The sequence below is a fragment of the Camelus ferus genome, chromosome 3 (genome assembly GCF_009834535.1).
Source record: "Camelus ferus isolate YT-003-E chromosome 3, BCGSAC_Cfer_1.0, whole genome shotgun sequence".
Taxonomy (NCBI): domain Eukaryota; kingdom Metazoa; phylum Chordata; class Mammalia; order Artiodactyla; family Camelidae; genus Camelus; species Camelus ferus.
The window spans coordinates 97,263,708-97,290,178 of NC_045698.1; the positions used below are offsets into that span (position 1 = coordinate 97,263,708).

Below are 26,471 nucleotides of genomic sequence, written 5' to 3' on the forward strand. Positions count from 1 at the left end.
AGTAGACAGTTTCATTTCACCATATCCAGTGACGGATATTCAAGAGTAAAGCAGTTTAGTCTTATTTCAGTGAGAATAAGTTTGGTTGCTTTGCTTTTTTTTTTTTTTCACCCATACCCTGACTACCCTCTAAAGATTTTTTTTTTTTTTGGTAGTCATTTTTAGGTGGGTTTAGGGTTTATATAATTGTAGAAGTATTGTAGGTAATTCTGATATGCATCCTTCCATAAGAACACTTCTTTGTTACTTCTTCCCCACCACCCTCAGTGGAAAAAAAGAATATTCTACTAAGACAAGTAAAGACATAGCAAAACCCAAACAGATCTTCCCAGGTCTTATAGAAAAGTTTGTGGGGTTTTTTAATTTTGTTTTTGTTTTTTTACTTAGCACAGAAGCAGAGGAGGAAGTACAACATTCTGTTTTTAAATGGTTCAGTTCAGGGTTGGGAGGCTATAGCTCAGTGGAAGAATGCATGCTTAGCATTTACAATGTTCAATCCCCATACCTCCATTTAAATGAATGAATGAATAAATAAACAAATCCTAATTGCCTCCTGCCACCACCAAAAATAAAAAAAGGTTTAGTTCAAAGTATTTTAAGCCTTTCCCAGTGATGTTTTACCAGGTATGCTGTAAATTATCCTTTATTTATTATAAATCCAGATAGAAGAGGAGTTATGGGAAGAAGAATTTATTGAACGCTGTTTCCAAGAAATGCTGGAAGAAGAAGAAGAACATGAGTGGTTTATTCCAGCTCGAGATCTCCCACAAACTATGGACCAAATCCAAGACCAATTTAATGACCTTGTTATCAGTGATGGCTCTTCCCTGGAAGATCTTGTGGTAAAGAGTTATTTTTCATCTTTTTAAAACCTAGCTCATCTTTTTCATAAGCGGAAAAGCCAGCAGCTACCTGTTTAAGAAGAGTTCTACATCTCTTCCCCTTTAAAAATTATACTACTTCTTACCATGGAAGCAGGAGGCTCCTGGTCTCAGTTATGACACATAGTGACTTCTGGCAACACTCTTTAACTAGTCTGAGACTATTAATAGACTTCTTGCCACTGCTTTTAGTTTTGATAACTATGTTGCCCTAGGATAGGTAAATGTCTTAAAGCATTAATTCAAAAGGGAGTACACAGTAGGTCCATGTAAATTGTTTATACAAAAGTAGCTCGATGGAAAGGTTTTGCTCTTTAATTTTGTCTTAAGTATTTGGTGAAATTGCAAGTTTTTTTCAGAAAGGTAAAATTTTGGAGGCTTTTTTTCCTGATCCATGATTTTCATTGAGTTATTCTAACTCCATTTGGAACTGTGATTTAATAAGGACTTATACAAGCTCTTGGCAGAAAAGGAACACAAACCTATTTGCATTTTTAGTTATTCTTAGTGTCTCATTGTTGCTGGTATATTTGTAGTAAAAAGTTTTTTCAGGAACTGTGATAACTAAGCATCAGTACTAGAGTAAAACCTGATGAGTCCTTCACTAAAATTAAGGTAAAATAAAGTCAGAATGTTAACCTTTTGTCCACAGTGACCATCTCTAGTTGTTTCTATAAGATGGTTCTGTGGAATTTACCCCTAGACTCAAGTAATTTTTGTAGTTGTCTTCTATTCACTGTGCAGTGATTTCCTAACCTAGCTGTACATCATAACTACCTATGAAGCATTAAAAACAAGTTTCTCAGCAACATCCCAAGCCTTCAGTATCAATCACCTAGGCATGTTAATTTTTAAAAAAGCACTCCTAGAGGATACCACCAGCCTTGCCCTATCAGGCATTTGTAAACCATTTTTCTCAAGGCTGCATAAAGAATGCTGAAATTTACATTGTGCTATATATAGCCTTTGTTGCAGTAAATGACAGTAACCCAGCTAAGTAGGTATGTGATCTGAGTAGTCTGTTGGGATATGCTTGTTTATGTCTACATTAGTCACTCCACAAATAATCCTGGTTGCTCTGATGAGTGAAACCCTTTTCTGGGCATAATGTAGAACTTCAGCTGGACCCAGTATAATTCCATTGTCTAGAAACTGGTTTGTTTCACTTAGTCTGTTTTTAGATTACTTTCATTCCTTCTATTCTTTCATAGCTGCCTAAAGATTGTACATTCAAGAACACTGCTTTTTTAGTTTAAACCTCAGACTTTTAAAAAAATTAGATTTATTTCCCTTTTTTTAAATTTTTTAAAATGTATTTCCGTTGAGAGAAGGGAGAATATGTCCTGTCCAAGGAAGTGATTGTATATAAATTATGAAAGTAAAATTATTGTTCCAACATGTTTTAATATGCTTTGGTCTTGAAGTAAGTGACATAGAGGGTTCAGATTCAATCTAAAAGCCTGCCAGCATGCCTACATTTCAGGCCCTGTAATCCATCCTGGTTTCTTTTTGTCTTTATTAGCTTGCATTCAAAGATGTTGTACAGGAAAATTTCCAGCTATTCCCTTTATGGTGACAAGTCTGCTTAGGAAAGTAAAGATTTGGAAGTATAGAGTAATGGTGGTACAAGTCTCTAAAAGCTCTTAGAGGCTCTGACCCATTCTTTCCTTAACTGATACAAAAACAGAGTACCAGAGAGAGTGACTTATCCAGGCCTACATGGGAAGTTAGTCAGCAGAGCTGGGATGCCAACTTAGGTCTTCTGACTCCCCGTGTAGTTTTCTTTTCCTGTTGTATACCATGCTTCCTGTGGGAATTAGAATACAAAAGCTGTAGGAAGACAATTCTGTATTTTCAAGGAGTATCATAAAGTAAAATTAATCCATAAACAGTTCCCCAACTATTTTAATCATCATTTCAAAAGTTGTTTAATATTTATGCATAGTATGAAAGTGTTTAAAGACAGTCAAGTATCTAGCAAGTTGATAAAATTTGATGTAATATATACATAGCTTATATCTGGTTCCTCCTTTATGTGCTATAGATTTTTTTGATTTAAGTTTGACTTTAACAATCTGAATTCTTGCTTTTGTCTGTACTTTTTGGAAGGTGTTTTTTGCATGTGGATCTGGGTTGAATGCTTCTGAGTATCTGAAGCCATCTCTTAATGAACTTGTTTTTTTATGTACTTATTTTCCAGGTCAAGAGCAATCTGAATCCAAATGCAAAGGAGTTTGTTCCTGGGGTGAAGTACTAAAATATTTGAGTAGATGGGGCCCTCTTTTGGTGGATGTAGCACAATTTCCACACTGTGAAGGCAGTATTAGAAGACTTAATTGTAAAAGCTCTCTCTTGTCACTGTGTTACACTTATGCATTGCCAAAGTTTTGTTAGTCTTGCATGCTTAATAAAAGTGCTGAGACTGTTATTAAGTAAAAAGCTGTCAAACATTTACTGAAAATAGAATTGGCCCCATGGCTTGTTGTGAAGACAGCAAGGAAAGAAGCACCAGTCAAGTCGTGACAAAGCACCAGTTTAATGACTGCTGAATCTTAGTGAATTGTCCTTTTTGAGACTAAACTGGTTCCCTTAGGGTTAACTAATACTTGTTAATGTCTAAACTTTTTTTTTTTAATGAGTAAATTTAAATTAAGTTCTAGTTAAGGGAATTTCTCAGTCAGACTTAAATTTGCATTTGTTCCCTTCAAAAAGAAATGTCCTTTTTCTGAAGAAAGCTTGTTAGTTAATTTGAAATAATTCATTATAGACAAGTATGTCTTTGGTTACTGAGGTTACAAGGTAGTGAACCTAAGTCCTGGCTTTTATGGTGTGTTATCATGTAAGAAATAGTGAATTCTCCTAATGTTACATCTGAGAAACTGTGATCTGAGAATTGCATCCACTTCTAAGGAGTCACTACATCATAACTGTACCTGTGTTAAGTCTAACATTTGACCAACCCATAATCCAGTTGAACAAAGAAATTGTAACATGATTTGAGTGGTGCTTTTCCTTGCTTTGTTAATTAATCATCACTACAATAGTCTGCAGCACAACTTTTCTTTTAACAAAGCTAGAACAGTTTTGGCTTCTTAAACTTCATATTTGGGTAGGTTAAGCTGCCATACGTGTTCAGTGTGAATAGTGTTTAAGTTGAAAATATTGTAAAAAAATTATATTTTTTCAAAAATATTTAAAAAAATAAATAATAGTAGAACTGAGCTGATGGTTGTGTTCCTTGGTGCTGGAATAGAGGCTGTCCAGTGGCGATACTCACTTTAGTATGGGCTCAGTCCCTCAGGACCACCCTGCTGGCAAGATTTGCTGAGAGAGCAGGCTTTATATTTGATTCCATTAGTGTCGAGTAATTTGTTATGCAAGGATCTGCCCAAAATGCAGCAGAAAAATAACCTCATATCCCTTTTTGGAACCCACCTTGATCGCTTCAGGCCACAGTGTCAGGACAGTTGTATATATATACATGTTCAGAAAATTTTCAGCTGGCCAGTATAATGGTAACCTTACTCTGGTATAACCTTTGTTGGCTTCTGCCCTTCACAAGCCATTGCTGGTCTGATTGGACTGGTTTGCTATTTTGATTCACCTGTACCTTCCCCTTTTTCCCCCTCACAAGCTGATTTACATATGTTTGTGGCTAGTCTTTATTTGGGACAGTCTGTCAGCCAACTTACAATTTCCTGGTTACACATACAGTTCTGCCTCACAGCCCTACTCAGTCACTAATAATATCCTCTGCTTTTGTTACGTTTGGTGGGCTCAAGATTATGAAGGCCATGTAGTCAGTTCTGGTTCACATTCTCCCTAACGGGTAGGTTTTTTTTAAGACTCTGAACCAGAGACGATCCTGCTTAGCTCTTGTTCTTTTCAAAGCCATAATACAACCAGTCACCTCTGTTCTCTATAACAGCTCAGTACCACAAGTGGCACAGCAGGCTGCCAAGTGTATGAGGCTTACAGATCTTTCTCTGAGCCTAGACAGGGGCAGATGACTTCATTTCCACATACTGCCAAATTATCATAGTGCAATATAATTGGAGATTATAAACTTGAATTAGAGAGTCATTTACTGTAACCTAATGATTAAGAGCAAAGGCTGACCAGACTTCCTAGGTGTGAATCCAGTGATTGTAGGCAAGTCACTTAACCTTTGTGCCTTAGTTTCCACCTCATTAAAATGGTACTGATAACTATCTCAGGATTGTGTGATTAGTTAATATACATCAAGTACTTAAGACAATTCGTCGCACATAGAAAGTTCTATTTAAGTGACTGTTACTATTATTATTGAGTCATCTAGGCTAAGCTCTCACTTTGTTGAAACTTGTCTGTCTGAGGGAACATGCACATTAAAACCACTTTGATTTTTTTAAGCCCTTCACACACACGATCACCCCATCAGGGCCAATATGGTATAGTTCTAGGGTAAGTATTAAGGCAACTTAATATCCTTAATCCTTAAAGAGAATTTTTCCTATTCTTGTGCTATGTCAGTTATTTCTCAACCTTTTCCATGTCATAAAGTGTAACTGATCATCTGGAGTACAAGGATGAGGCTGCAAGTGGCTGGAGTTTAGGTTCATGGGCTCTAGTTGACCCAGTGTCAGCCCAGATACCCAGAGGCTGAAGGGGTCAATATTTTGGCATACTGGGAACCTCTTACAAGGTTAATGGCCCATACCTGTTGGAAAGTTCTACTCTCACTATAAAATGGCTAAGGAGTTCCATCCCAAATACATATATTAACTTTTTACCCAGCCTGTCTTCCCATTGAAAACATTTAAATAGATCACAAAAAGGAAACGAGTTTTTCTTTAGCTCAAGTGTAAGAATGTTGTGATCTTTCAACCCTCCCACAAAAGCCATAGACTAAACATCCTACCTTTCCTGGGAGTAATTTTTCAGACCTTGGTGCACACAGACCCAGTTTCTGTATTTTCTGGGGAACCTTCTGGAACTGGAAGCTGGTCTTCTGACCTTGAAGAAAATCCTTTGAAGACTGGGCAGATAGGAATGTATTTCAGAAAGGCAGTTCTTTTTACTTTGTTCATCCCAATGGGAAAGTCATAGCTCTTGAGGCTGGTAGAAACCTCACTGTTGGCATGGGCCCCAGCTTTCCACTGTATCAGACCTCGTTCTTCTGGGCTCCCTGGAAGAGGACAGTAGGGTCACTTACCAAGGCCAGCAGTCCCCTGCTACCTCCCCTTCCCATAACCTAGTCTTGAAGTCTGGACTGGCATTGAGTGTCTTATTTTTCTGAGTCTCAAAGTTGAATCCATGATCTCTCAGCTCCTAACTGGGCCAGGCCTCTAAGGAACCTTTTTAAAGGATACTGGTTATACATAAACAGTATTTGTTGTGTGTTTACAGTATGCCAGTCCATGCTAAGTGCTTTAACTTCATTATCTAATATCTTTGAAACACACCTGTGGGAGGTGTATAAGCACTAGTATACAAAATTATATAATGAAGGCAGGCAAAAAGGTTAAGTAATTGTTAACCTACATCTTGAATATGGGATTGTGTGTCCCAAAATATCAGAAGGGAGAGCTGAGGTCCTTGGGGAAGACTATCTGGAGGAGGTACGTTTGAGCTGGGCCTGGCTGCACAGAGAGCATGGGTGGGAATAGTGGAGGGGGAAGATCTGTAGCTTTGGCATGGAACTGAGGTGTCCGATCCCCTTCCCCTTCCCCTACCGGGCACAACAGCCAGTCTAGAGCTCCCTCCCCTATCCTTCACATCCCTACCTGCAGTGCCTTCTCTGCTTCTTCAAGTCCCACTCTCTTAGACCCCATCCAGAATCATCCAGGAAGCCCTCCAGATGACTCCAGCCTAGGCTCATTCACCTTATTGCTCTAAACTGCTTTAAACACAGTTCTACTTCCATTCTTGTTGACTTAGGCTTTTTTTTTTTTTTAACTCAGTATAACTTGGGGCCATGCTGGTAGCCTTCAGTAGTAATTGCTGAACTAAACTGACTGCCCCTCAGGTTGGTCTGTGGGTTGGGAAAAAAGGAAGAGTAAATGCAAAGTGGTCCATCAGCCCAAGTGTGTCCATGCTACACAAGAAAGCTGTGTGATTCCAGGGTTGAGGACTGCATTCTGAGCTGGATTTGAATTCAGGATGTGTGACCTTAGGCAAGTGATTTAACCACTCTTGAGCTTAAAATTCCTTATCAATGCACACTGAAGGACTGTAGAAGATTATGTAGCATAATACATAACAATGATTCTTGGCAGGCATGGTTGCTGATGGGCCGTTAGGTTGAAGGATAGGGATATGAGGAACTCAGGCACTCTGATGATGTTAACAACTCGGTAGCTAAATCCACCTGCCCAAATCACAAACCCCTCTACAGCTGCCCACCCAGATGCCCTCCATCTCCCTGGAGTCCCTAGGCATTGAAGTTGCCACTTCCCTGTCTCCTGTCTACAAGATGGACTGCTCCAGGCCCCACCCCAGCTTCCTCTAGATGGTGAAGGGGGAAGTAACATGATCAGGATACCACCCATCCAAGGGATAGCTGCTAACAAGAACTCCCTCATCTGACGCTAAGATCTTGAAAGTGCCAGGGAGCCCTGTCCCTTCCCTGCCCAAACTTTAACCCACCAGCTGTGCACAGCCAGCCTCTGATTCCTATGCTCTAAATAGACACTTGTGCCTTCAGAGAGAGGGAAGCCAGCGGGGCCTGCAACTATGTTCAAGCTGATAGGTGGCAGAGAACAGAGAGCTACTCCCATCTCATCTTTCTGGATTGATGCCATCTAACCCGTCTCCACAGAGCTCTCCCTGTTACAGTTACCCTGAAACTGTAGCAGAGGCAGTATAGTGGAGGGGATGCAACACAGGCCTTGGAGTAACTGCATCAGATGGACTTTGTTAAAATCCCACGCTTGCAATGTTTTAAATCAGAAAATGATGTGACATTCAGTGAGTCTGTTTCCTTGTATAAAATGGTGGTGTCTCTGCCTCACAAGATAGTTTTTGAAGATGAAATGAGACCTTAGCTTCATGCCTGACCCATAGATGTTTGGTAGATGTTAACTATTCTTGTCACTAGTTAGAGCATCTGGTGACATTTAGTTTTCATACATTTACTGGGCACATATATATGGGCCATGAAGATTCTCAGGGACCCCACAAAGTATCCTTCATGATCCCTGCAAAAAGCCCTGATACCAAAGAGAAATGTTAGGGGTTCTACTAGCCAGCATGACAGGTCACTGGCAAATATGAAGTGGGTTTTGCCAACATTCTGATGCTATATTTGTATCTGTCCTACTTTAACAAAGAAAGGTACCCCTCAAACCAATGGCTGTCAAGAAGTGAAAAGGAAACAGTTCATGGGGCCCTGGCATGACTTTCCTAGCCACACCCTGTTCAAGACCAAGAGGCAAGTATGTGCCTCTGTTTAGCTGGTAGTCTCTCCCTCCAGCCAGCGAGCACTCTACCGCAGAGCCTATGTTGCATCTGACCTGGCCACGGCTCCAGCTTAAGAGACATCTGCTGGAATGCATATGGGTCCAACCTAGTTCTATGCTCCCCTCCCATAGCTGATCCATACCTGGCACTGTGTTGTCCAGTATGAAAGCAAGGCACCCACCCACGAACATCTCCGTGGTTAGCAGCACAGTCAGAATCTGGTCCACTTCAGGAATGCCTGTGGAATAGGCCAAGGACCAATGGATGTCACAGCCCCATCTGGAGAACAGAGCTCAGAGACTTTCTCCCCACTTGTGCAGCCTGCAGACTTCCTTGAGCAGGCATGGAGATGGGACATTACAAAACCTTGACTTTCAGGATTATACACCTCTGCTTCTCCCATCCTTGAGTTCAAATCCCAGTTTTGTTGGGTGCTATTTATTGTCTTGTGACATACCATTTAACATGTCTGAGCCTCGTTTTCCTCATCTGGAATATGGAGATGATTATAGTATATCTCACACAACCACTGTGAAAATTAAATGAGCACGTGTAAAGCTCATTACCTGTCCACAGAAAGTGTCTGAGTAAAGGACAGCTGTTAATTTAGCCTCTCAGATGCTGATTAACATCCAGACTTGGGCAGGATTTGTGGCTCATGCTGTGTAGAGCCTTTGAGGGAGGAGACTATGCTCAGAGTCGAGCCAACCACACCTCCCCCACTGTGAAACATGGAGGCACCTGTGTTGATGGCATCCGGGTTGGACTCCAGGTAATTGGGCAGCATGAGCCCGAAGAACATGGAAAATCCAAGCACGAAGAGGTTGCGGGAGGAATTCATGTCCACGAACTGTAAGTTGGACAGCCCCACAGCCGTAATCATGCCTGAGGGCACAGGAGAACCGCTGGAGGCCACGCGCAGGCCTGTGGGCTCCACCACACCACGACAGCACCACCTCCCCAGGCCCACACACTTCACTCACCGAAGAGGGTGCAGAACATGCCCCCCAGGATGGGGTCAGGGAGAGAGGCGAAGAGGGCCGTGAACTTGCCAATGGTGCCCAGGACCAGCATGATGCCTGCACCATACTGCACCACACGCCGGCTGCCCACCTGCCAGTGAGCCAGGAGGCGGGGCTAGGCTCAGGGGGCGAGGCTGGACAACGTTAGTCGTGGGAGGGGAGGGCCATGGGGTGCGCGGGCGGGGCCTGTTATAAGAGCCGGGCTGGATGCAGCACCGGGCCTTTCAAAGACAGGCTAGGACTAAGCCAAAGCAGGGACAGCTTTGGGGTGGGGCCTGTGGCACAAGGAACGAGGGCGGAGCTTTGTGCTGCTCTGGCTTGCTTCGGTACCTTGGTAATCCCCAGGACACCGATATTGGGGCTGGATGAGGTAGACCCGTTGCCCGTGCCCAACAGCCCTGCGATAATGCAGCAGATGCCTTCGGTAAAGATACCCCTGTAAGGAAAGGGAGAGCGGAAGGGCCTTGGTCCAAGCTCCGTCCTGGCTTGTGTCCTCCCATTGCCCTGTCCAGACTTCTCACCTTCTGTGAGCTATCTGAGCTGGAACTATCTGTCCATAGTACTCCCTACTCCAGGCCAGAGTTGAGTCTGGGAGCCAGAAGCTCAGGTCTGAACACTAGTCCCACTGCCCTAGCACCTAATCCTTAGGAGATTCTGGGCTTCAGTTTCCTTATCTAGAAGATGAGGATATGAGGAGCATCTGTCTTACAGAGTCATTAGTGGATTGCATAAGAGAATGCGCATCAAGGGCTAGGCACATGGAAAGTTGTCAACGACTGTAGTTTCCCTCAGACTTCCTTATCTCCTCAGCTACTCGCAACACAAACTGAGTGATGAGAGCATATCTGCGTTTCATAAGTAAGGAGAATGAGGTCTGAAGTGTCAGTGACGTGCCCAACTCCACACCTCTGGGACTCAACACTGTTCCTACATTTGCTTCCTGAGTGGCCCTTGAGGGTATCAGATATTGGGGACGGCAGTGGGCATACCTGTTGATAGCATGAACTGGAGGGGGTGGTGCACCAGCCAGGCGAGCACAAGCGTAGTAATCTCCGATGGACTCAATGATGCCTGCTAATGTGGCACTAAACATTCCCAGAACAGCAGCTGCAGTCACTGTGGGAAGCCCCCACTGACCTGAGCCAACAGGGAGATAGGAACACTCACTGCATCCACTCTTTTAGGTAGTTCAGGGAGGGGTCTAGGCAGTACTGGGTGGGGGCGGGGAAGAAGTAAAAGGATCTCGGGCTGGAGGAGGAGCCGTACAGTTGTGGGAGCTTATTTGGGATCACTCAGAGTCATGAAGCTGGAATGAGGCTTTATCTGAGTACACCACCACTGCCTGGCACACCATAAATGTGCAGCCAATACGCATTATGTAATCAGCTGGACTGGGGTCACCAGGGGCCTCACAGATGGCCTCAGCTGGAGGCAGAGGGGCCCAGCTGGGGTTGCTCACAGGGGTACGGGATGCGAATCCAGGGTGCGATAGCCATGATGTCCCCTCGGGCATCTGTTCGTGCCTGGAAGCCATAGGCTGTGGGGTCTGAGGGCAGCACGTCCGTCAGAGTCAGGACATAGCAGAGCAGCCACACAGTCATGATGGCCATCACGATCTGAAGCAGGGTGGGATGAGGGGTGCACTGAGGGCCCAGGACATCTTGGTCCAAGCTAACCAGCTCTTACCTCAGCCCTAGCCCCAGCCCCAACTCAGTACCTGGCCCCCATCCCTATCTGGGACCTCATCTCTGCTCTGCCTCGCTCCCCTCCTGCCCTGGCCCTTTCCTCCCACCTTGGCCCTGGACATGGGTTCAGCCTTTGCCCCAGTCCCAGCCCAAGCTGCCTGTCAGCTCCTCACGGGAAACATCTTGAAGATCTGGATGCGGAAGAGAGTGAGGCCCTTGCCCCAGCGGTAGACAGGCAGCAGGAAGGTGAGGTTTCGCAGATATTGGGAGAAGAGGACAATCAGGAGAATGGAGCTGGGGGCAGAAGCACAAAGAGGCAATGGCTGGTAGGCCAGGCTGAGGCAGGGTCCAGGGCTACTGGGGCAGGACAAAAAGGGGTTCTGGGGCTGGGCAAGGATCAGGCCTCAAGCCCACTCACCAAGCTGAAATACCCCAGTGTGAGCCAGCTCGGTCACCAGCAGCTTGGAAAACAGAGAGACCAATAAGGGAGACAGTGGGGGTGACTGTAAGAGGCCCAATGTAACTGAGCAGAGCCCCAGGCAGCCCCATCAGCCCAATCACCACCTCCACCATACTGGACACCATGATTGCACCCTGGACCTGGAAGAGCAAAGATCAACTATAAGTCATTATATAAAGGCCATGACCTCTACATTAGAAAAAGTTTCTGGATCACATCCTCACATCCCCCATTTCAACTGTGGCCCTCCCTCCCATCTAGCCCCATCCTCAGGTCCAGGTCTCTGCTATCCCACATACAAACCCACCTCTCTTATCCGTGGATGCCAGATATGAGAGGTATTCAGGGGCAGACTCCAGTTACCATAGATCTCCTCTGGTGGCAGAGACAGGAACACACACACACACAGAGCCAGGGAAGAGAGAGAGAGAGAGGAAATAAAGATGTAGCTCTGATCTGGATCTGGACCCTGGTGTCTTGACTCGGGACAGTTGCCCAGAACTCCAGGATCCTGGGCCTCCCCTCTCCAGTACAGACCCCAGATATGTTCCCACCTTCCTGGGGACATTTCCATTTCTCCAGGGCCAGAATGGCTTTGGCTGGGACAAGAAATGCAAAGGCACTGGCCTGGAACAGCGGCAACCTGGAAGGAAAGACACAGAGCAGCAGGGGTAGGGCAGGACGTAGGTGGGCAGAGACACAGAGATAGGGAGATGGGGAGAGACAGGCACAGAGAGAGGAAGAGGGAGAATCACACATAAGGACAGAGACACAGAGGAACAAGGGCAAGGGTGAGTGACTGAGGGAGCAGAGGGAAGCCACTGAGGCCCCAGGCAGGACTCTATAACATTTTAGGGACTTAGGAAGAAAACATATGGAGCCTCTGGCCCACAATCTGCCCTCTTTCCTTCTCAATACCAGCTTCTGCACCGTGAAGGGCCACATGCATGAAAGTGGACAGCTTAGTTACTTCATCCAAGCTCCACTCACAGCCTTCCTCTATCTTCCCAGCACACAACTATCCTAGGCCACCCAGGCTTAGGGCTATGTACACAGGGGCAGGGGGCTGCCAGGAGGCCAGACCATTGAAGAGGCTCACACAGGCCCTGGAAGCAGGAGAGCAGGTGGTCCTGATTACCCAGAGTAAGGCTTACTGGGGGAGAGCCTAGCTAGGGCACAGTCCCTTAAACCACAAACTCCTCATCCTTGAGGAGCGCCAGGGGTCCAGGGTAGGAGCCCAGCTGCCTGGCTCTAAGGCTGGCCTGGGAGTAGGGGCAGCAGGTGGGTGCAGACAACAGCCTTTTTTGCCCCACAAAGGTGTGCTGAGACTGCTCCTGCTCTGTGGATCACTGTGTGTGTGTCTGAGTCGGGGTGAGGCTGCTCACCGGATGCCCACTGTAGTCTGGATGAGGGTGGTGATGCCCACACAGGTGAAGATGGTGCCAATGAGCTGACTGACCATGTGCTGGTCACGGCCCACACACAGCGCCTCAGCCAGGAGGAAGGGCACAGCGATGGTGCCACTGAAGCAGGTCAGGTAATGCTGGGGTTTGGGGAGAGTGCGTGAGGCAGGGCCCACTGGCTCACAGGGAAACAAAGAAACCCTCACAGTCCTCATGCCTGCCTCCGTGGGCCTGAGCCCATGCCACCCTGGGCAGTGTGCCCACCCAGGACCAAAGCTCCCATAAGGGATTCCCACAGAGCTCACCTCTCTGGGGGTTACTAATCTGCCCCCATTATTCCTGTGGCTCCTGTGGAATGGGCCCTCATCCCTGTCACCGGCACTCCGCTTGACAGGTCATGCGTCATCCCAGGAGCTTAATCCTCTTTCAGGCCCCATTGAGCCTCTCCCCCACCCCCAGCATGGTGACAGTCATTACTGTCAACATTAGGTTTCTCTTCCTGTTACCCAAGATGACTTTGTTGGCTAAAGAAGGATTTGGGATCCTGGGGACTGTGCAGTGCGGGGTAGGAGGGCCCTGGGGAGACGCTCACCTGGAAGCCCAGCAGGAGGCACAGGTACCAGGGCGGCACATCTTCAATTTTGTACAACATGTCAAACTTGGGCTCTGTGGGCAGAGACGCTGTGGGGTCCCTTGTGGAGGTCCCTGCTGAGCCCACAGACTCACGCTGGGGGCGGCACAGAGCAATAACTCAGGGTGGGGAGTGATGGAGACTGGAAAATTCCCTTCCGCTTCAGAATCAATTAGGTAGCCTGACTGGCTGGTCAGCTCCACAGAATGGAGTCCAAGCCTGGGGTCCCCACCCTCCCTCAAGTCTGATCCACCCAGCTACCCCTTAACCGGCGGTGCCTGGCTCCCACCTCATGTTGCTTTGTGCAGGGATGAGTCCACTGTACTGACTCCTGGAGCCCTCAGGATCTGGGCATTCTAGCCAAGGGAATGGGCCCGAAAGTCAGAAGGCCTGGGACACCAGGAGAGGAGGCCAAGAGGGCTGAAGACTGTGGACAGACAGTCTGCCCCTTAGAGGTCGTTGGGGTATCACTAGAGGGGTGGTGGGCTAGGCCCCTGCTGGCCCCCAACCTGGAGTCAACCAATCCCAAAGTGGAAGGCTGCTTCACCCCCACTGCCACCCCACCCCCTCCCCCAATTGCCATGTTCCGCCTGGGACAGTCACTCTTCAAGTTCATCAGAATCTTTGTCTCTGTCCTCCCAGGGAGCAGGCCTGCTCAGGCTCCCCACCCTGCCCCGCCCCCACCCCGCTCCCACCCCGCTCCCACTCATCCCCCAGCACCTGTGTCCGGGCCTTCATCTTTGGGGCACAGGTGTGAGCAGTTCCTGAGGAGAAGAGGGGATGGCTTTACGAGGGCCAAGGAGGACTTTACTCCACATATCAGACATTGTTCAAAGTAAATCTGTAACCAGATCTCTAGCTCTGATTGCGAAAGGAGGACCCAGGTTGAGGTAACGTATTAACTCTGGCCATAGTGGAAAAGGCCACTCAGGCCTCTGCTACATTTACCTCCTGAGCACTCCCTTACTTGCCCGCACCTGAGCCTGGGCACTGGCCCTGTTCTTGTTTTCTAAGAGAAGGCCAGAGGTGAGTAGTGGACAGTCTTGGAAGTTTACCAAGCCCTGGGTGAGGTGAGAGGAAAGGCAGTGAAAATGGGCATCTGCTATGTCACACCATGAATGAGGCTTTTCCCCACTTATTAATAAAAAGTTAATCATTATCATCATCATAACCTGTCTCATTATTGAGGGACGACTGTGTGCCAAGCAACATGTGTGTCACTGTCACGTTTAATCCCAGGCACGGGGTGTAATTAACCTCCTTTACAGCTGAGGAAACAGATTTAGAAGATATGATCTGACCAAGGCCATATGGGTAGCAAGATTTTAGAAGACAATTCCGAATATTCAGGTTGGCCTGAACTCCTGAACCCAGGCTGTTACTTGTACATTAAATGTCAAAAAGGCGGCTCTCCCCACCACCACTCACCCATCAGGGTCCCCAACACACATAACAGATGGGCCTCTGGAGAAGGAGCTGCCAAGGCTGGCCAGGCCTTGCCTGTCCCCTGTGTCAGGACAAGGATTCCCTTCCCCTCGCAGCCAGGACCGGCTACATAATCTGTGGGACCCAGTGCAAAATGAAAATCTGGGCTCTCGGTTCCAAAAGTATTATAAATTTAAAAACAGCAACAGCAGAGGATCAAAACAAGTTTTGGGGCCTTTGTAAACACTAAGCCAGCCCTGGGCCCGGCCTGTCTTCCCTTCCAGGCAGGCCCATCCAAGACTGATCATAGGGCCTGGAGCTGGCTGAAGGGGACTGGGGAGGGCCCGAGGGCTAAGGCTCCTGGGCTGGTGGGGGCTGGGCCTGAATTCCCTGGTTCTGCTCCCTCTGTGCCTCCCTTAGGGCCCACCTACCACTGGGTCGCTGTGCCCACGGCCAGGCCCTGCCTGGAGGACCCACAGGCATCACCGCTGTCCATCTGGGTAGCAACTTCATGTCACAGCCCTGAATCCAACGGCCTGTCCGGCCTCCAGCCCGTTCTTCTGTTTGCCTGTCTTCTCTTCTCCTTTCTTGGCTCCTGCTCCCAGGTTCTCAAAGTCATCTGACTAGTTCAAAGCCTTGGCTCCTTAGCACTTTCTTCCCGACCTGCTCCTCCCCAGTACTCCCCAGGGGGGGAACTGGGAAAACAGTCCCACCCCTTTCATACACTGTCTGTTGGACGCAAGTCAACCCAAACCAAACATCACATACATAGAGACAACACTGGGAATTTGCACATGGTCTCAGCTACACAGTTGCGATATTGGACCCACAGCACCCATACTCTGATGCAAAGTCTTTCTAGATCACTCCACATAAACACAGGGCCACACAGGTCCACATCTCAGGCTCCCAGCTGACACTACTGACTGCTTGGCTCAGCTGATTCCCTGGGCCCTGGCTCTTCTTCTGATGCTTAAGGGTTCTCTCCTGGGGTGAGGGTCAGGGAGGAGGGGCCTTAGGCAGATGGGGAACAGGTGACGGAATGTAGGAGGCTGGGCTACAGAGTAGCACAGGGAAATCAAGTGGTCAGAGCCTGCCTGGGATATACCCACTCCTCCAGCACTGACCTTCCCCCTCCCCCAAATTTGAATCCCCTCCCAGCCCTGCCACTATTCAGCCTGGGCCTGGCCTGAGCCTCTTTTGTTGTCTGAGCCTGGGTTTCTGCATCTGTCAACTGAGGATTAGGGTCTCCGTTCTGTCCACCTCCCAGGGCTTCAGCGGATCAGAAACGCTCACAAAGGAAATTGTAAGCTGTAACACCACCTAAACCTAGGCCCCCAGCCCCAAGTGTGGAGCTTTTTTTCTCCATTGACAAGGAAAGGTCTCCAGGTGAGAAGAATAGATATCTGGGGAGAGCAGGACATACAGCCAAGATGCTGAAACCAGCCTGTTCCAGGAACCCTGCTCTGCCCTGTCCCTAGCAGGCACCTAGGGCCCAGTCATGCCAGCTGGGGTCAGAAGCAGAATCTAGAAAGTGAGTGGCCTCTGGGTGTGGACCCAGGGAGACCAGTGTTCTGGGAGGGGCACAGGTAGCAGCGCGCAGTGGCTGCAGTAGGCGTATCCACAGGTGGCCTGCATATGGAGTTTTCCTCGGCTTTTCTTTTCTCTCATGTTGGATCTGGGGTTTCAACCAGTCAGATAAGTGGTTCCTTACACCTTTGACAGCTCACTCACATTTCCAACCATAACAGACCTCACTTAACTCTGTGAAGTTGTAAGGATGTGTACCTGGTCCTCTCTAGGAGGGACATCAGTAGAAACACCAACATCTATCCTCCCAGCCCCCCAAACACATTTTGCAGAGAGAAGGAATTGAGGTCAGTGGGTTTTATTTGAGTCCAGAGGGTAAGGCCTTGGCCCCCGCCCAGGCCTCAGGGCCCCGAAGCTGGAGGAGGAAGGGAGCCTGCAGCACAGAAGAGTGAGGCCTCCCTACCCTCCAGCAGCCTGCAGAAAGGAGTGGGGCAGATCCACAGGATACTCAACTCTCTTCAGGGGCTGATCAGGAAGAAGAAGGAGGAGTTGGATTAGAGCTCGGTCCTTGTGACTTGCTCATCCTCTGAGCAGGCCCCCCGGGGGCCTCCACACAGCAATGTCTCCAGAGCCCCTCGACCTTGTTGGTGGGCTTCATAGATCTGGTCTTCTCCAAACTCCCCCAGGTAGTGCAAACATGTCGTGAAGAGCCTAGGGGAGCCCAGTAGGAGCCTCTTACTCTGCCCGGCCCACAGTGGGGCAGACCAAGGCTGCAAGGGCTCCATCCCACCCCAACCTCCTAGTCATCACCTGGTGGGCCAGGGCCCCCCCGTGATCATCACGCTGATGCTTGGCTCTGGCACCTTGTTAAGTCCTGGGCCTGTAAGCCGTTTCACCTGGTTCTCTTCTCGAACCCCATAGCTGGACGCAGTGGGAAGAGAGGGATACAGCATTAGTGGGAGCCCAGCCAGCAAGGGACCTGTCTCCACATGAAGCTGAGCACACTGGACATTTGCTGAGATCAGTGCCCAGATTCTGATCCTCCCAGATGGAAAACTGAGGACCAGAAAGGGGAAGCCCCTGGCCCAAAAATCACACAGCAATCTTGTCCCCTGGCCCCCTACCCTTCCGCTTGCTCCCAGCTCCAGAGCTCAGACTCTGTCCCAGCCAGTCCCCACCTTGGACCAGAGCCCTAGTGGAGTGTGTGTGGTGTGCGAATGGGAGAGTGCGAACCTCCACCCATCAGCCCTGCTCCTGGAGGTGGGAGGTAGGGGCCAGATTTTCAACTCACTCCTGCCAGGTCTGGGAGCAACTCTGGTCCAAGACGTCTGTGTATACCGACTCACTCAGCTCTTGATGTTCCCCGGAGTCCAGAGTGTGAAGCTTGGCCTCTGCCTTTGTCAAATGTTGTGACATCTGGAACAAGGAGGGGCTGAGAACCAGGGCTTCAGAACTGCTCAGTGTGGGGAAGGGAGAACAGGGGCCTGGGTCTCTTAGGAAGAACAAGGCAATGAAGCCTTTGAGCAGGAAGCACCTGTGAGGCAGGCTCCACTGCCCTAGGATGGGGCGGGTGGGTGGGTGGGAAATGCTTGGGTGGAAAGTTAGGACTAGGAACTGGGGCCCCTCCCCCAGGGTGCACCTGCCCATCACCACATGTTATTTTAAACCACAAGAACCAGGAAGGAAAAAACCTGCCTAGTCTTCAGTGACACGTGTACTCATAGCCCGCATGCGCGCATACAGAAGTACTCAGGCACGCTTGACAGGTTTGTGTGTGAATTCAAGCATAAGGGGGAGGGTATAGATCAAGTGGTAGAGCACATCCCTAGCATGCATGAGGTCCTGGGTTCAATCCCCAGTACCTCCTCTAAGAATAAATAAATAAACCAAATTACCTCCCCCACCATAAAAAAAGACACACATATACTCATGTCTTCATGTACTTAACACACATGCACATGTGCACATGTGCACACATACACCAATGCTCCCTGGCTATGTTTTGGAAAGCAGTCCGGACTTAAGGAGGGGCCTGGAAAGGGAGGAGTCAGAGAGGACAAGCTGGTGACTCCCTCGGGTCTCAAGATACTGTGGAGTATCCCAGATTGTTCTCTGTTGGGCAGATAGGTAAACTGAGGCACAGAAGTTCTGGTGAGGTGATGATGGCAATATCATGGAGGCTGAATCTAGGTTGAGGCCTAGGGTAGGGGTTTGGGGAATCAAAGGCCAGTGGTGGAATCTGAGGTACACAGACGGTCTGGGTTGAGAGGGTCCTGGGCTGGGGCCAGAAAACTATTAGGCTGGGGTGGGTCGTGAGGGGTGAGGAGTGGAGGGGAACTCACCTGGTAGGCCACTGCCCTGCAGGCATCACAGCGCAGGTGAGCAGGCATATGAGCTGAGTACTTCTCCTCATCATCCAGCTGTGGGGCAGTGGCCATGAGCGGGGCCCTGTCCCCGAGGCCCCCTGGGATGGCCCAGGCCCCCAGCAGCAGCAGTAGCAGGGCCAGCCTCATGGTCAGTGGAAGCGGTTCAGCAAGCAAGGGCTGTGGTTGGGGTGCAGGTGTTCATGTGTGTGCGTGTGTGCAGTGGGGGCTGCCCTAGAATGCCTGACTCAGACCAATGAGGAACTGACACCTCACCTCTCCCATTCTCTCCCTTCCCCCACGGCTCTGGAGACACCATGTGTGCCCCGCCTCTAGTGGGACCCCAGCTGCAGCCAATTCAGCTCCATTTCACAGAGAGGGAACAATGAGGCAAGGAGAGGGGCTGGGCCTGGGCATGGGGGGGCTGATAACTCATGTCCTGGGATCTAGCCACATGGCAAGCCCTGTGCTTGGGGAGGAGGTAGTTGGTTACTATCATCATTTATTTATCCCCAAGGACACAAAGGTTCAGAGGAAAGTGACAAATCCAAGGCCACACAACTAGAGGGGCCTTGCTGAGACTGGAACCCAAGCTTGACTGACTCCAAGACCCACTGGCCACTCAGCCACCAGGAGAAATGAGGCCACAGGCATGGTTGCCAGCCTATGGCTCCCTTCCTGAGAAGCAAGCTTGCTGAGGCAAGGATGCCACAGTGCATGAAAGACACACATGGTCCCCTCCCCCAGGCCATACAGAGGCATGAAAGGGCACTGTAGAGGGTGCACAGCAGCAGGAAATCAGACGCTTTACACCAGTTGTTCCAGCCATCATGGCCTTGGGTCAGCGATTTATTGCACACCAGGATGAGGTGAGGGGCCCAGGAGGGGCCCAGTGCCCTCTGTGCCATCAGAACCAGCATCTCTGGCAACAGGAAGATGTCCAGGTTATTCTGACTCATAGTTCTCCCAGTCAGCTTGCAGTCCAAGGCAGGGGGGCAGCAACTCCAAGGAATTTGGGCCCCCTAGAGGGCTTAATTTAAGGAAGGCATTGATCTCCATCCCTGACACTCCTTCTAATGGTAACTGTTCTTCCCCAAATTCATCACACCACATACCAGTCCAGCAAGGCCCAGCCACTTCAAGGTCAGAACTACACACAGACCCGCATGCAGAGCACCTCCCATCCCATGCATCTCCTCCCTCTGCCCTCCTCAGAAGCTCCTGGAATCTCGGGGCAATTGGAACACAGGCTCTGGGTCCTGTCCCTACCCATGCTGTGACCATCCGGTAGAGCCAGCCCCTCTCTAGGCATGGTTGCCACATCTATTACTGAGGGAGTGGAACCAGCTGAGAGCTCCATACAGGGGCATCTTTTCTATTGTCAGCCCTAACTGCCCCCTGCACTCCATCCACAAGAGTCAAGAGCTCAACCTTCCACCCTGCTTTTAAGTCCTTCCTGATGACTCACTCTTCTGCCCCCCCACCCTGGGTGAGAATGCCTGGAGCCCCTACTCTTGACCCCAGGATGAGCCAGCTTAGCTCTGAAGGCTTAGACAAGCCAAGTCAGAGGCTAGGGTTGAGGGGAGAATGAGAGGTGGCACTCCTAGCCGAAATCTACAGCCATCCCCTCTTCCTACCAGTACCCCCACCCCAAGTCCCAGGCTGACCCTCCATAGCCCCTTCCATATTACATCCCTGCTCCACCTCCACCTATTGTCCCCACAGCTACCTTTCTCAGATGAGCCTGGCATAGGGCCTGCACTAGCCACTTTCACTCACAGCCTCCCAGGCCAAGGCTCAGATCCTCTTCCAAAGATTAACAAATTTGACAGCCAGCATCCTTCTCTCTCCGTCCCACCAGTTCTCATCAGGTTGTTCCACCTCAGCTGGGCCCACCTTTAGCAAGAAACAGAAAACTCACTACCACTGGGGACAGCCCTGTCCCCTGCAGCTCCCATTTCCTCCAGCCCCTGGGAACCCCACACTCCCTCAAAGTTGGCTCCTGAGGCCACATCCTGGGACTTCTCACTTTTACACTGCCAACTAAAAACTGCCATCTGCCTCTATAAGAATGAAGTCACTAGCCACTCCAGCAGCTGACCTTCAACATACTCTGAAATGAGTTCAGGGCAGAGACCAGGAAGGTGGCACTCTGTGCTCTGGGAAAAACTGACAGAAAAGGCCTTTAGATAGTTATTTTCAGGAGGTTTTTATGAGCTTAATTTCTTACATTTTTCTCATATCTAGAAAAGTACCAAAATCATTGACAGATACATCTGCTCCTCCTGACTAGCAGCAACCTTCTGCCAAAATCTGTGCTTGATTGCACATATTCCCCTTCAAAATCACAGACATACTGAACTCCCCGTCTCCCTACTGCTTCACAGCATTTCCTCAGAGCTGAGAGGCTGCCTCCTGGGCTGTAGTCCTCATTTTGCCCCCAATAAAACTTAACTCACAACTCTCACATTGTGTTTTTTTTTTTTTTTTCAGTCGACAACACATACACACACACAACCCCCCCCCCACACACACTGGGAATGCTTGGGGAAGGGGTATAGGATTTTGTTGGGGGAGGAAGTAGGCAGGCATTTCCTAAGCTCCAGCTCCATCAGCCCCGGGTGTCTCAGATACTACTCTGAAGGTAACTTCCGGTCTGAAGACTGCGGGAGATGTGTAAAAGAAACAGGTGACAGAAGGAAAAGAGGGTAGGGGACTGGATGCCAGAACCTCCAAGGCCATCAATAGGCCCCAATACCATGGGGACGAGGCACTGGGGCCTCACACCGTAAACAGGGAGCCCTTGCTGGGCTGGGCGGGACCCAAGTTGGAGGGCGGAGCACAGAGGAGCAGAGGAGGTGCGGGGCTGGGTGTCCCACTCACTGGCAGGTAGTACATTCCGTCCACGGGCCCCGCCTGAGAGGCCCAGGGTAGCTGGGGGCCGCTGAAGACCGGCGGGCCTGGGGATGGTGGCAGAGACAGGCCAGCGACAGGCCCATAGGCGGGCGGGTAGAGACCGGGACCAAGAGCCAGCGGGGTATAGACGCGGCGGGGTGGCACCGAGGGCGAGGGTGGCAGCAGAACCTCCACGTACTGCCCGCTCTCGGGATCGAAGAGCAGCCGCAGCCGAGGCTGCCTGGGCGCCTCGAAAAAGTAGTAGCGGCCGCTCTCGGGGTCCACCAGGACCTTCCCCGGGTGCACGGCCCCAAGCGGCCTGCGCGCCCCACGATAGGGGCCTTCCGGGGACCGGTCCGTGGGAGGTGCCGAGGCCGCGCGGGGCCGGGGCGGGGCCGTTCTGCCAGCCAATGCCTGGGGCTCTCGCGGGAGGGGCGACTGGACCGCTTCCGCGGACTCATGGGCCTTAGTGGTCGTCTCCAGTTTGGGTGTTATTCCAGGGCTCGAGCTAGGGTGCGCCGGCGGGGAGCTGGGGCGAGGAGGTTGGGCCCCTGCAGGCCCTATGGGCGACCTCTGGGGTGAGGTGTGAGCGCCGCCTAGAGGGCTGGTCTGACCCTTGTCGTCGGGGACTAGGCGCTGGGCCTCAGCATCCCGGTTCTTTCCGCCAGGACCGCGCACCAGGACTTCCCGGGTTCCCTCCGGCCGGCGGCCTAAGGCTAGGGCGCCAGGCAGGCGGATCTCAGTGCGCGCGAAGGGTTTCGCCGTACTGTTCTCTGCCCTCCGCCTCAGGGCCCCGTTGGGCTGCGTAACCTCCGGAGGGACTGTGTCTGGCGTCAGCTCTGGAGGGTCATAGGGGTGTGACACGACCGGCAGAAAGTCCTTGAGAAAAACGGAAGTGTAGTGAGCCGGGGCTGAGGACCCAAGCGCCTGAAGCTCCTGTGTCTTGGATGCGCCGCCCTCCTCCAAGCGGGGGTCCGCAGGAGTCGCAGGCAGACCTGCCCCTGGGGTGCCTGCCGGGAAGCTTGGTGCGTATGTAGTCTTCACCATCTTGCGCACGTCGCGAGGCCGAGGAATGGCCACGCGCGGACGTCCTGAGGCCGCTTCTCCAGGGCCCAGGGCTTCTGGGTGCGCATCGGCATCCAGGGTGCCCACGAGGCGACTGAGAGGCAGCTGGGGTGCAGCCACCTCTGGCGACAGCTGACTGCCTCGGAAGGCAGAACCTGGCATTTCCCGCGTGGACGGACTCTGCGCCTCTGTTAGCTCTGGAGTCCTGGGTGCAGATGGCGTGGGAAGCACCAGTTTCTCCTGGGCTACTCCATTCATAGCTTCTCGCTTAGATACTACCGATGAGCTCTGCACTGTGGGGTCCCACGTCTCTTGGGGCGATGGGCTCCACGTCCCAGCAGGACGATATGGAGCCTCCCATGAGGACAAGGCTGGTGGGGACGGACTCCTACTCCCCTCAGCTGTATCCCCGACTGTTGGATGCGGAACTTTCCACGAGGAAGGAGCTTCGGAGGATGGGCTTTGTGCCCTGGTGACACCCTGATTCCACTGGGAAAGTGTCGGAGGAGAAGTACTCTTTGTGCTGACAGTTTCTGTGACAGCAGGATCCTGACTTTCCCATGCGGAGGATGCCTCGGGGAGCGGCGGGTTACACACACTCCGAACAGCTCGATTCCACGGGGACGGGTTCTGGGGGGAGGGGCATTGAGGACCCCGCAGGGTCCCATTTGGGGCTTGCCACAGCGGGGATGGGCTCCTCGGCCTCGCAGTCTTACTCGAAACCTCCCAGGGGGTCCTAGACTCTAAAGGCGAACTCTGTGCCTTCAGGACGGTTCGATCCGGAGTCTCTCGCGGGAACCGAGTTTTGGGTTCCTGGTTGTGCGCCTCCTGGTTCTTCTCCTTGGACTGCAGGAAGATGCTGGAACTAACCGGACCTAGCGGCTCAGTCCCCGGCGTGGGCTTGTCGCGCCGAATTGCGCGCTCGCGGAGGCTAGGCCACGGTCGCGGAGCCCTGGCGGGGGCTGAACTGTAATGCACACGGGGTGGTCGAGATTTGGCCTCCTCCAGGACCACTCGAGTACCGCGGGGCTTCTCCGGGGTCGCAGGCTCTGGCGGCCCCGTGAGTCCGAAAGTGGCGTTGCTTGAAGCAGAGGTCACGGGGCTTAGTTTTCTGGCCAGCGCCGTCTGCACGAGGCCCGCGGCAGCCTGCAGGCGGCCCAGAGACTCATCCAGGGAGCCGGTGCGCAGGAGGAGTCGGGGGCGCGGCGCGGTGGCCAACCGCGGGGGACTCCGGGGCCGGGGACGCAGCTCGATCTGACGCTTGGGCACCGTCCGGGGCTTGACAGGCGCAGCACGTTCCTCCAGCGCCACCTCCACACACTCGAACTGCGCTGGGGTGGCAGGACTCGGCCCACTGGGCCGTAGTTCCAGGTAGGTGGCCCAGCGGGAGCCACCGTCTGGGGCCAAGGGCTGCGGTTCCGCAGGGATGGAAGAGGCGGGCGGAGAGAGGTTGCTGTAGGCCCGCGCCGTGAGCTGCTGCACCTCGCTATCCTCTGCGTCGGAGCGGCTGAACAGGGGCCCGGTGCCGAAGATGACTTCCATCTCCCCCGACGGCAGCATGCGCAGCTGGGGCAGGGGTGGCCGCGGGCCCGAGCTCGGGCCTCGCGGGAAACCCGAGCCAGGCCAGAGCTGCTGGCGGCTATTCTGGGCGCTGACAGACAGGCGAGGCTGCGCGCCCGCCCCCAGCGCAGGGGCCACCCGGGGCCAATTCGTCCGGCCCTCCGCGTCCGGCCCAAAGTCCCAGGGCTCTGGAGAACCCGGAGCCGTGTGGTAGGAGCCTGACGAACCGGAGGAGTCCTGCCGCCGCGCGGGAGCCGTGGGCAGCCGCCCCGGGTGCCCGGGCAGGGCTGGCGGGGCAAGCGCGGTCAGCATGGTGGGGCCGGACGCCGCGCACTACCTCCCTCGCATTCGCCTCCGCTGGTGCCGTGGACGCCCGCACTGTCCCCGCCCCGCCCGCGGGTGCCGTGGGGGGTCACCGTGCCTTAAAGCGGCCGCGTCCGCTTCAGAGCTAGCGGACTCAGCAGACGGAGAGACCTGGGCCCTGGGTCCTACCCTCCCATACCTGTGGGGTGACATTCCAGGCTTTGGTTGCCGGGAAGGTGAGGGGAAGGCAGACAGGCGTCCAGCGTGGACCCAGGAGCTAGGCCCAAGGCCACTCATCCATTACAGGTGAGAAAACTGAGGCTAAGCAGGGATGTCCCTGAGGTCAAGCACTATGGTGTGCGGACCAGTGTATGCCAGACCACCAGACCTTCAGGCCAGGAAATTAAGGTCATGTTAGCAATTTCATCTTCCTGTCAGAACCCAGCGTCTTCCCATCACTGCCCTGCCCCCCTCCCCCTAGCCCTCCCATCGCCTTTCCCAGCCAGAGCCCATAAGGGTGCAATCACCACCTTCCTTGACCCATCACCCCCCTAACCTTTGAGAGAAGAGCATGGCTTGAAAGTCTCCGCCCACTCCAGAAATTACACTGGGGCCTCAGGAAAGTGCTGTCCCTGGCTGGACCCATTGCCTTTACTGGGAACCTACTGAAAGATGCTGGAGGGGACAGCTCTAGCTTTTACAGGCTGCTTTGGCAACCAGATTAAGTCCCGGATGCTGATGTGGGACTCTTAGGGACCTTTGGGGTAGCTGTGGTCCCTTCTCTAAAGCCCCTCTGAGGCAAAAATAACTCTATGCTCTCCCAGGCACTCACAAGGCCCTCATTCCAGCCCCCCGCCACCTCAGGACTTGCCTTGGGGCAAGTGCTGATGGAGAAGCAGCCACCACCTGTCACTGTCCTGGGACAATGATAATGGGCACCACTTGTTCTTAAACTCCTGGCTTCAAGGTCCTGCTGTGACTCAGGGCCCAGCTGGTCCTGGAGCAACAGCATCGGCCCCTCCTGTGTACTCACCCTCACAATGACCCAGGAAAGGCTAGACTTGACAAATCTGACTCAGCCTTCCCTGAGTGGGTCCCCTGCCTGGGTGTGTCCCCGTGACGCCCTAGGGCACATTAGTGATAGCTTCTGAGAGGATCAAGCCTCTCCATCACATCCAGCAACGGGAGCAAGTCATAGCCCCTTCACAGACTTGTTTCCCCGCCTTAAAAATAGACACAGCATTGGCCTTTCCCTCTCCTCCATTTGTGAACACTGATAAGTTTCTGTGTGGGACAAGTGTAAGAAGGTACAAATGTGACTCACAGGTATAATGTTCTTGTTATGTGATGGAAACCGATTTCCCAAATTCACTGTGGTCCTGGAATCCACTGTCTTTGAACTCTCTGGTCAGCCCTTCTCACAGATGCATACACAACACACACACACACAAAGCCCTTCAAGTTGGGAGTTAAATCTACCAGGGTGCTGGAAGTGTTACTGGGATAACCAGGGCTGTTTACATATGGAGGGATTTAATACCAAGAGTACAAAAGGCCAATGCCTACTAGACAACCAAGTAATCCTTCCCTATTCTACAGCCGTGTACCTCCATGGACCGCCACTGCTTCCTGAGGGAAGTAGCAGGTGCTGGAGACTTGAGCAGCATCCTCAGACTTCTGAGCCCAGGAGTGGCCTGGCAGGTGGTGATCCAAGGCCTGTTCCCCACCCAGTCCCTGGTAACTTGATTCTCACTTGGGTCACCCAAGTCCAAAAGGCAGGCAGGGAGAAGGAAGAAGAGTGTCTTTTG

At 51.5% G+C, this 26,471-nt stretch overlaps 4 protein-coding genes across 10 annotated transcripts in view; 1 reads left to right on the forward strand and 3 right to left on the reverse strand.

Annotated features, from left to right (window-relative positions):
• PAIP2 (poly(A) binding protein interacting protein 2) overlaps nt 1-4,102 on the forward strand; it is a 17,724-nt gene extending 13,622 nt beyond the window's left edge. For both annotated transcript variants that reach the window (XM_032476865.1, XM_006180338.3), the window contains exons 3-4: nt 663-842; nt 3,082-4,102. In XM_032476865.1, the coding sequence (XP_032332756.1) occupies nt 663-842; nt 3,082-3,138 (237 nt within the window). In that variant the 3' untranslated portion in view covers nt 3,139-4,102. The remainder of the gene's footprint in view (nt 1-662; nt 843-3,081) is intronic.
• Nucleotides 2,266-15,582, reverse strand: SLC23A1 (solute carrier family 23 member 1). Of its 6 annotated transcripts, XM_032476856.1 has the most exons (17): nt 15,379-15,577; nt 14,243-14,286; nt 13,812-13,878; nt 13,484-13,618; nt 12,874-13,031; nt 12,043-12,131; nt 11,796-11,863; nt 11,447-11,628; nt 11,202-11,322; nt 10,803-10,959; nt 10,333-10,480; nt 9,674-9,779; nt 9,305-9,434; nt 9,063-9,206; nt 8,464-8,559; nt 5,782-6,048; nt 2,266-2,688 (listed from the first exon to the last, which is right to left on the reverse strand). In XM_032476856.1, the coding sequence occupies exons 4-16, from the start codon at nt 13,541-13,543 to the stop codon at nt 5,801-5,803; spliced, it is 1,707 nt and encodes a 568-aa protein (XP_032332747.1). In that variant the 5' UTR covers nt 13,544-13,618; nt 13,812-13,878; nt 14,243-14,286; nt 15,379-15,577; the 3' UTR covers nt 2,266-2,688; nt 5,782-5,800. The 6 variants fall into 6 exon arrangements, 5 of the variants coding, with proteins under 5 accessions (XP_032332747.1, XP_032332746.1, XP_014411056.1 ...); XM_032476855.1 differs by lacking the exon at nt 13,812-13,878 and having other exon boundaries at nt 11,447-11,489; nt 11,852-11,863; nt 15,379-15,578; XM_014555570.2 differs by lacking the exon at nt 13,812-13,878.
• A 1,237-nt stretch (nt 15,583-16,819) lies between these two features.
• Nucleotides 16,820-19,509, reverse strand: MZB1 (marginal zone B and B1 cell specific protein). Its single transcript, XM_006180340.3, has 4 exons — nt 18,820-19,509; nt 17,769-17,893; nt 17,288-17,398; nt 16,820-17,188 (listed from the first exon to the last, which is right to left on the reverse strand). The coding sequence occupies exons 1-4, from the start codon at nt 18,988-18,990 to the stop codon at nt 17,032-17,034; spliced, it is 564 nt and encodes a 187-aa protein (XP_006180402.1). The 5' UTR covers nt 18,991-19,509; the 3' UTR covers nt 16,820-17,031.
• A 147-nt stretch (nt 19,510-19,656) lies between these two features.
• On the reverse strand, nt 19,657-26,437 carry PROB1 (proline rich basic protein 1). Its single transcript, XM_032476854.1, has one exon. It carries the CDS (start codon nt 24,670-24,672, stop codon nt 21,622-21,624), a length of 3,051 nt encoding a protein of 1,016 aa, XP_032332745.1. The 5' UTR covers nt 24,673-26,437; the 3' UTR covers nt 19,657-21,621.
• Between the last annotated feature and the right edge of the window lie 34 nt (nt 26,438-26,471).

Bases quoted from the DNA above. Each gene is read 5' to 3' on its own strand.
- SLC23A1 (XM_014555570.2), bottom strand. From the start codon at position 15,460: ATGAAGTTGCTACCCAGATGGACAGCGGTGATGCCTGTGGGTCCTCCA. The intron at 13,619-14,242 runs GTGCTGGGGGAT...TGCCGCCCCCAG, and splicing joins AGATGAAGGCCCGGACACAG to CGTGAGTCTGTGGGCTCAGC. The intron at 11,629-11,795 runs GTGGGTTTGTAT...TTGCTCTTCCAG, and splicing joins GGCATCCACGGATAAGAGAG to GTCCAGGGTGCAATCATGGT.
- MZB1 (XM_006180340.3), bottom strand. From the start codon at position 18,990: ATGAGGCTGGCCCTGCTACTGCTGCTGCTGGGGGCCTGGGCCATCCCA. The intron at 17,894-18,819 runs GTGAGTTCCCCT...TCCTTGTTCCAG, and splicing joins GCAGGGCAGTGGCCTACCAG to ATGTCACAACATTTGACAAA. The intron at 17,189-17,287 runs GTGATGACTAGG...GGGCTCCCCTAG, and splicing joins GGGGGGCCCTGGCCCACCAG to GCTCTTCACGACATGTTTGC.
- PROB1 (XM_032476854.1), bottom strand. From the start codon at position 24,672: ATGCTGACCGCGCTTGCCCCGCCAGCCCTGCCCGGGCACCCGGGGCGG.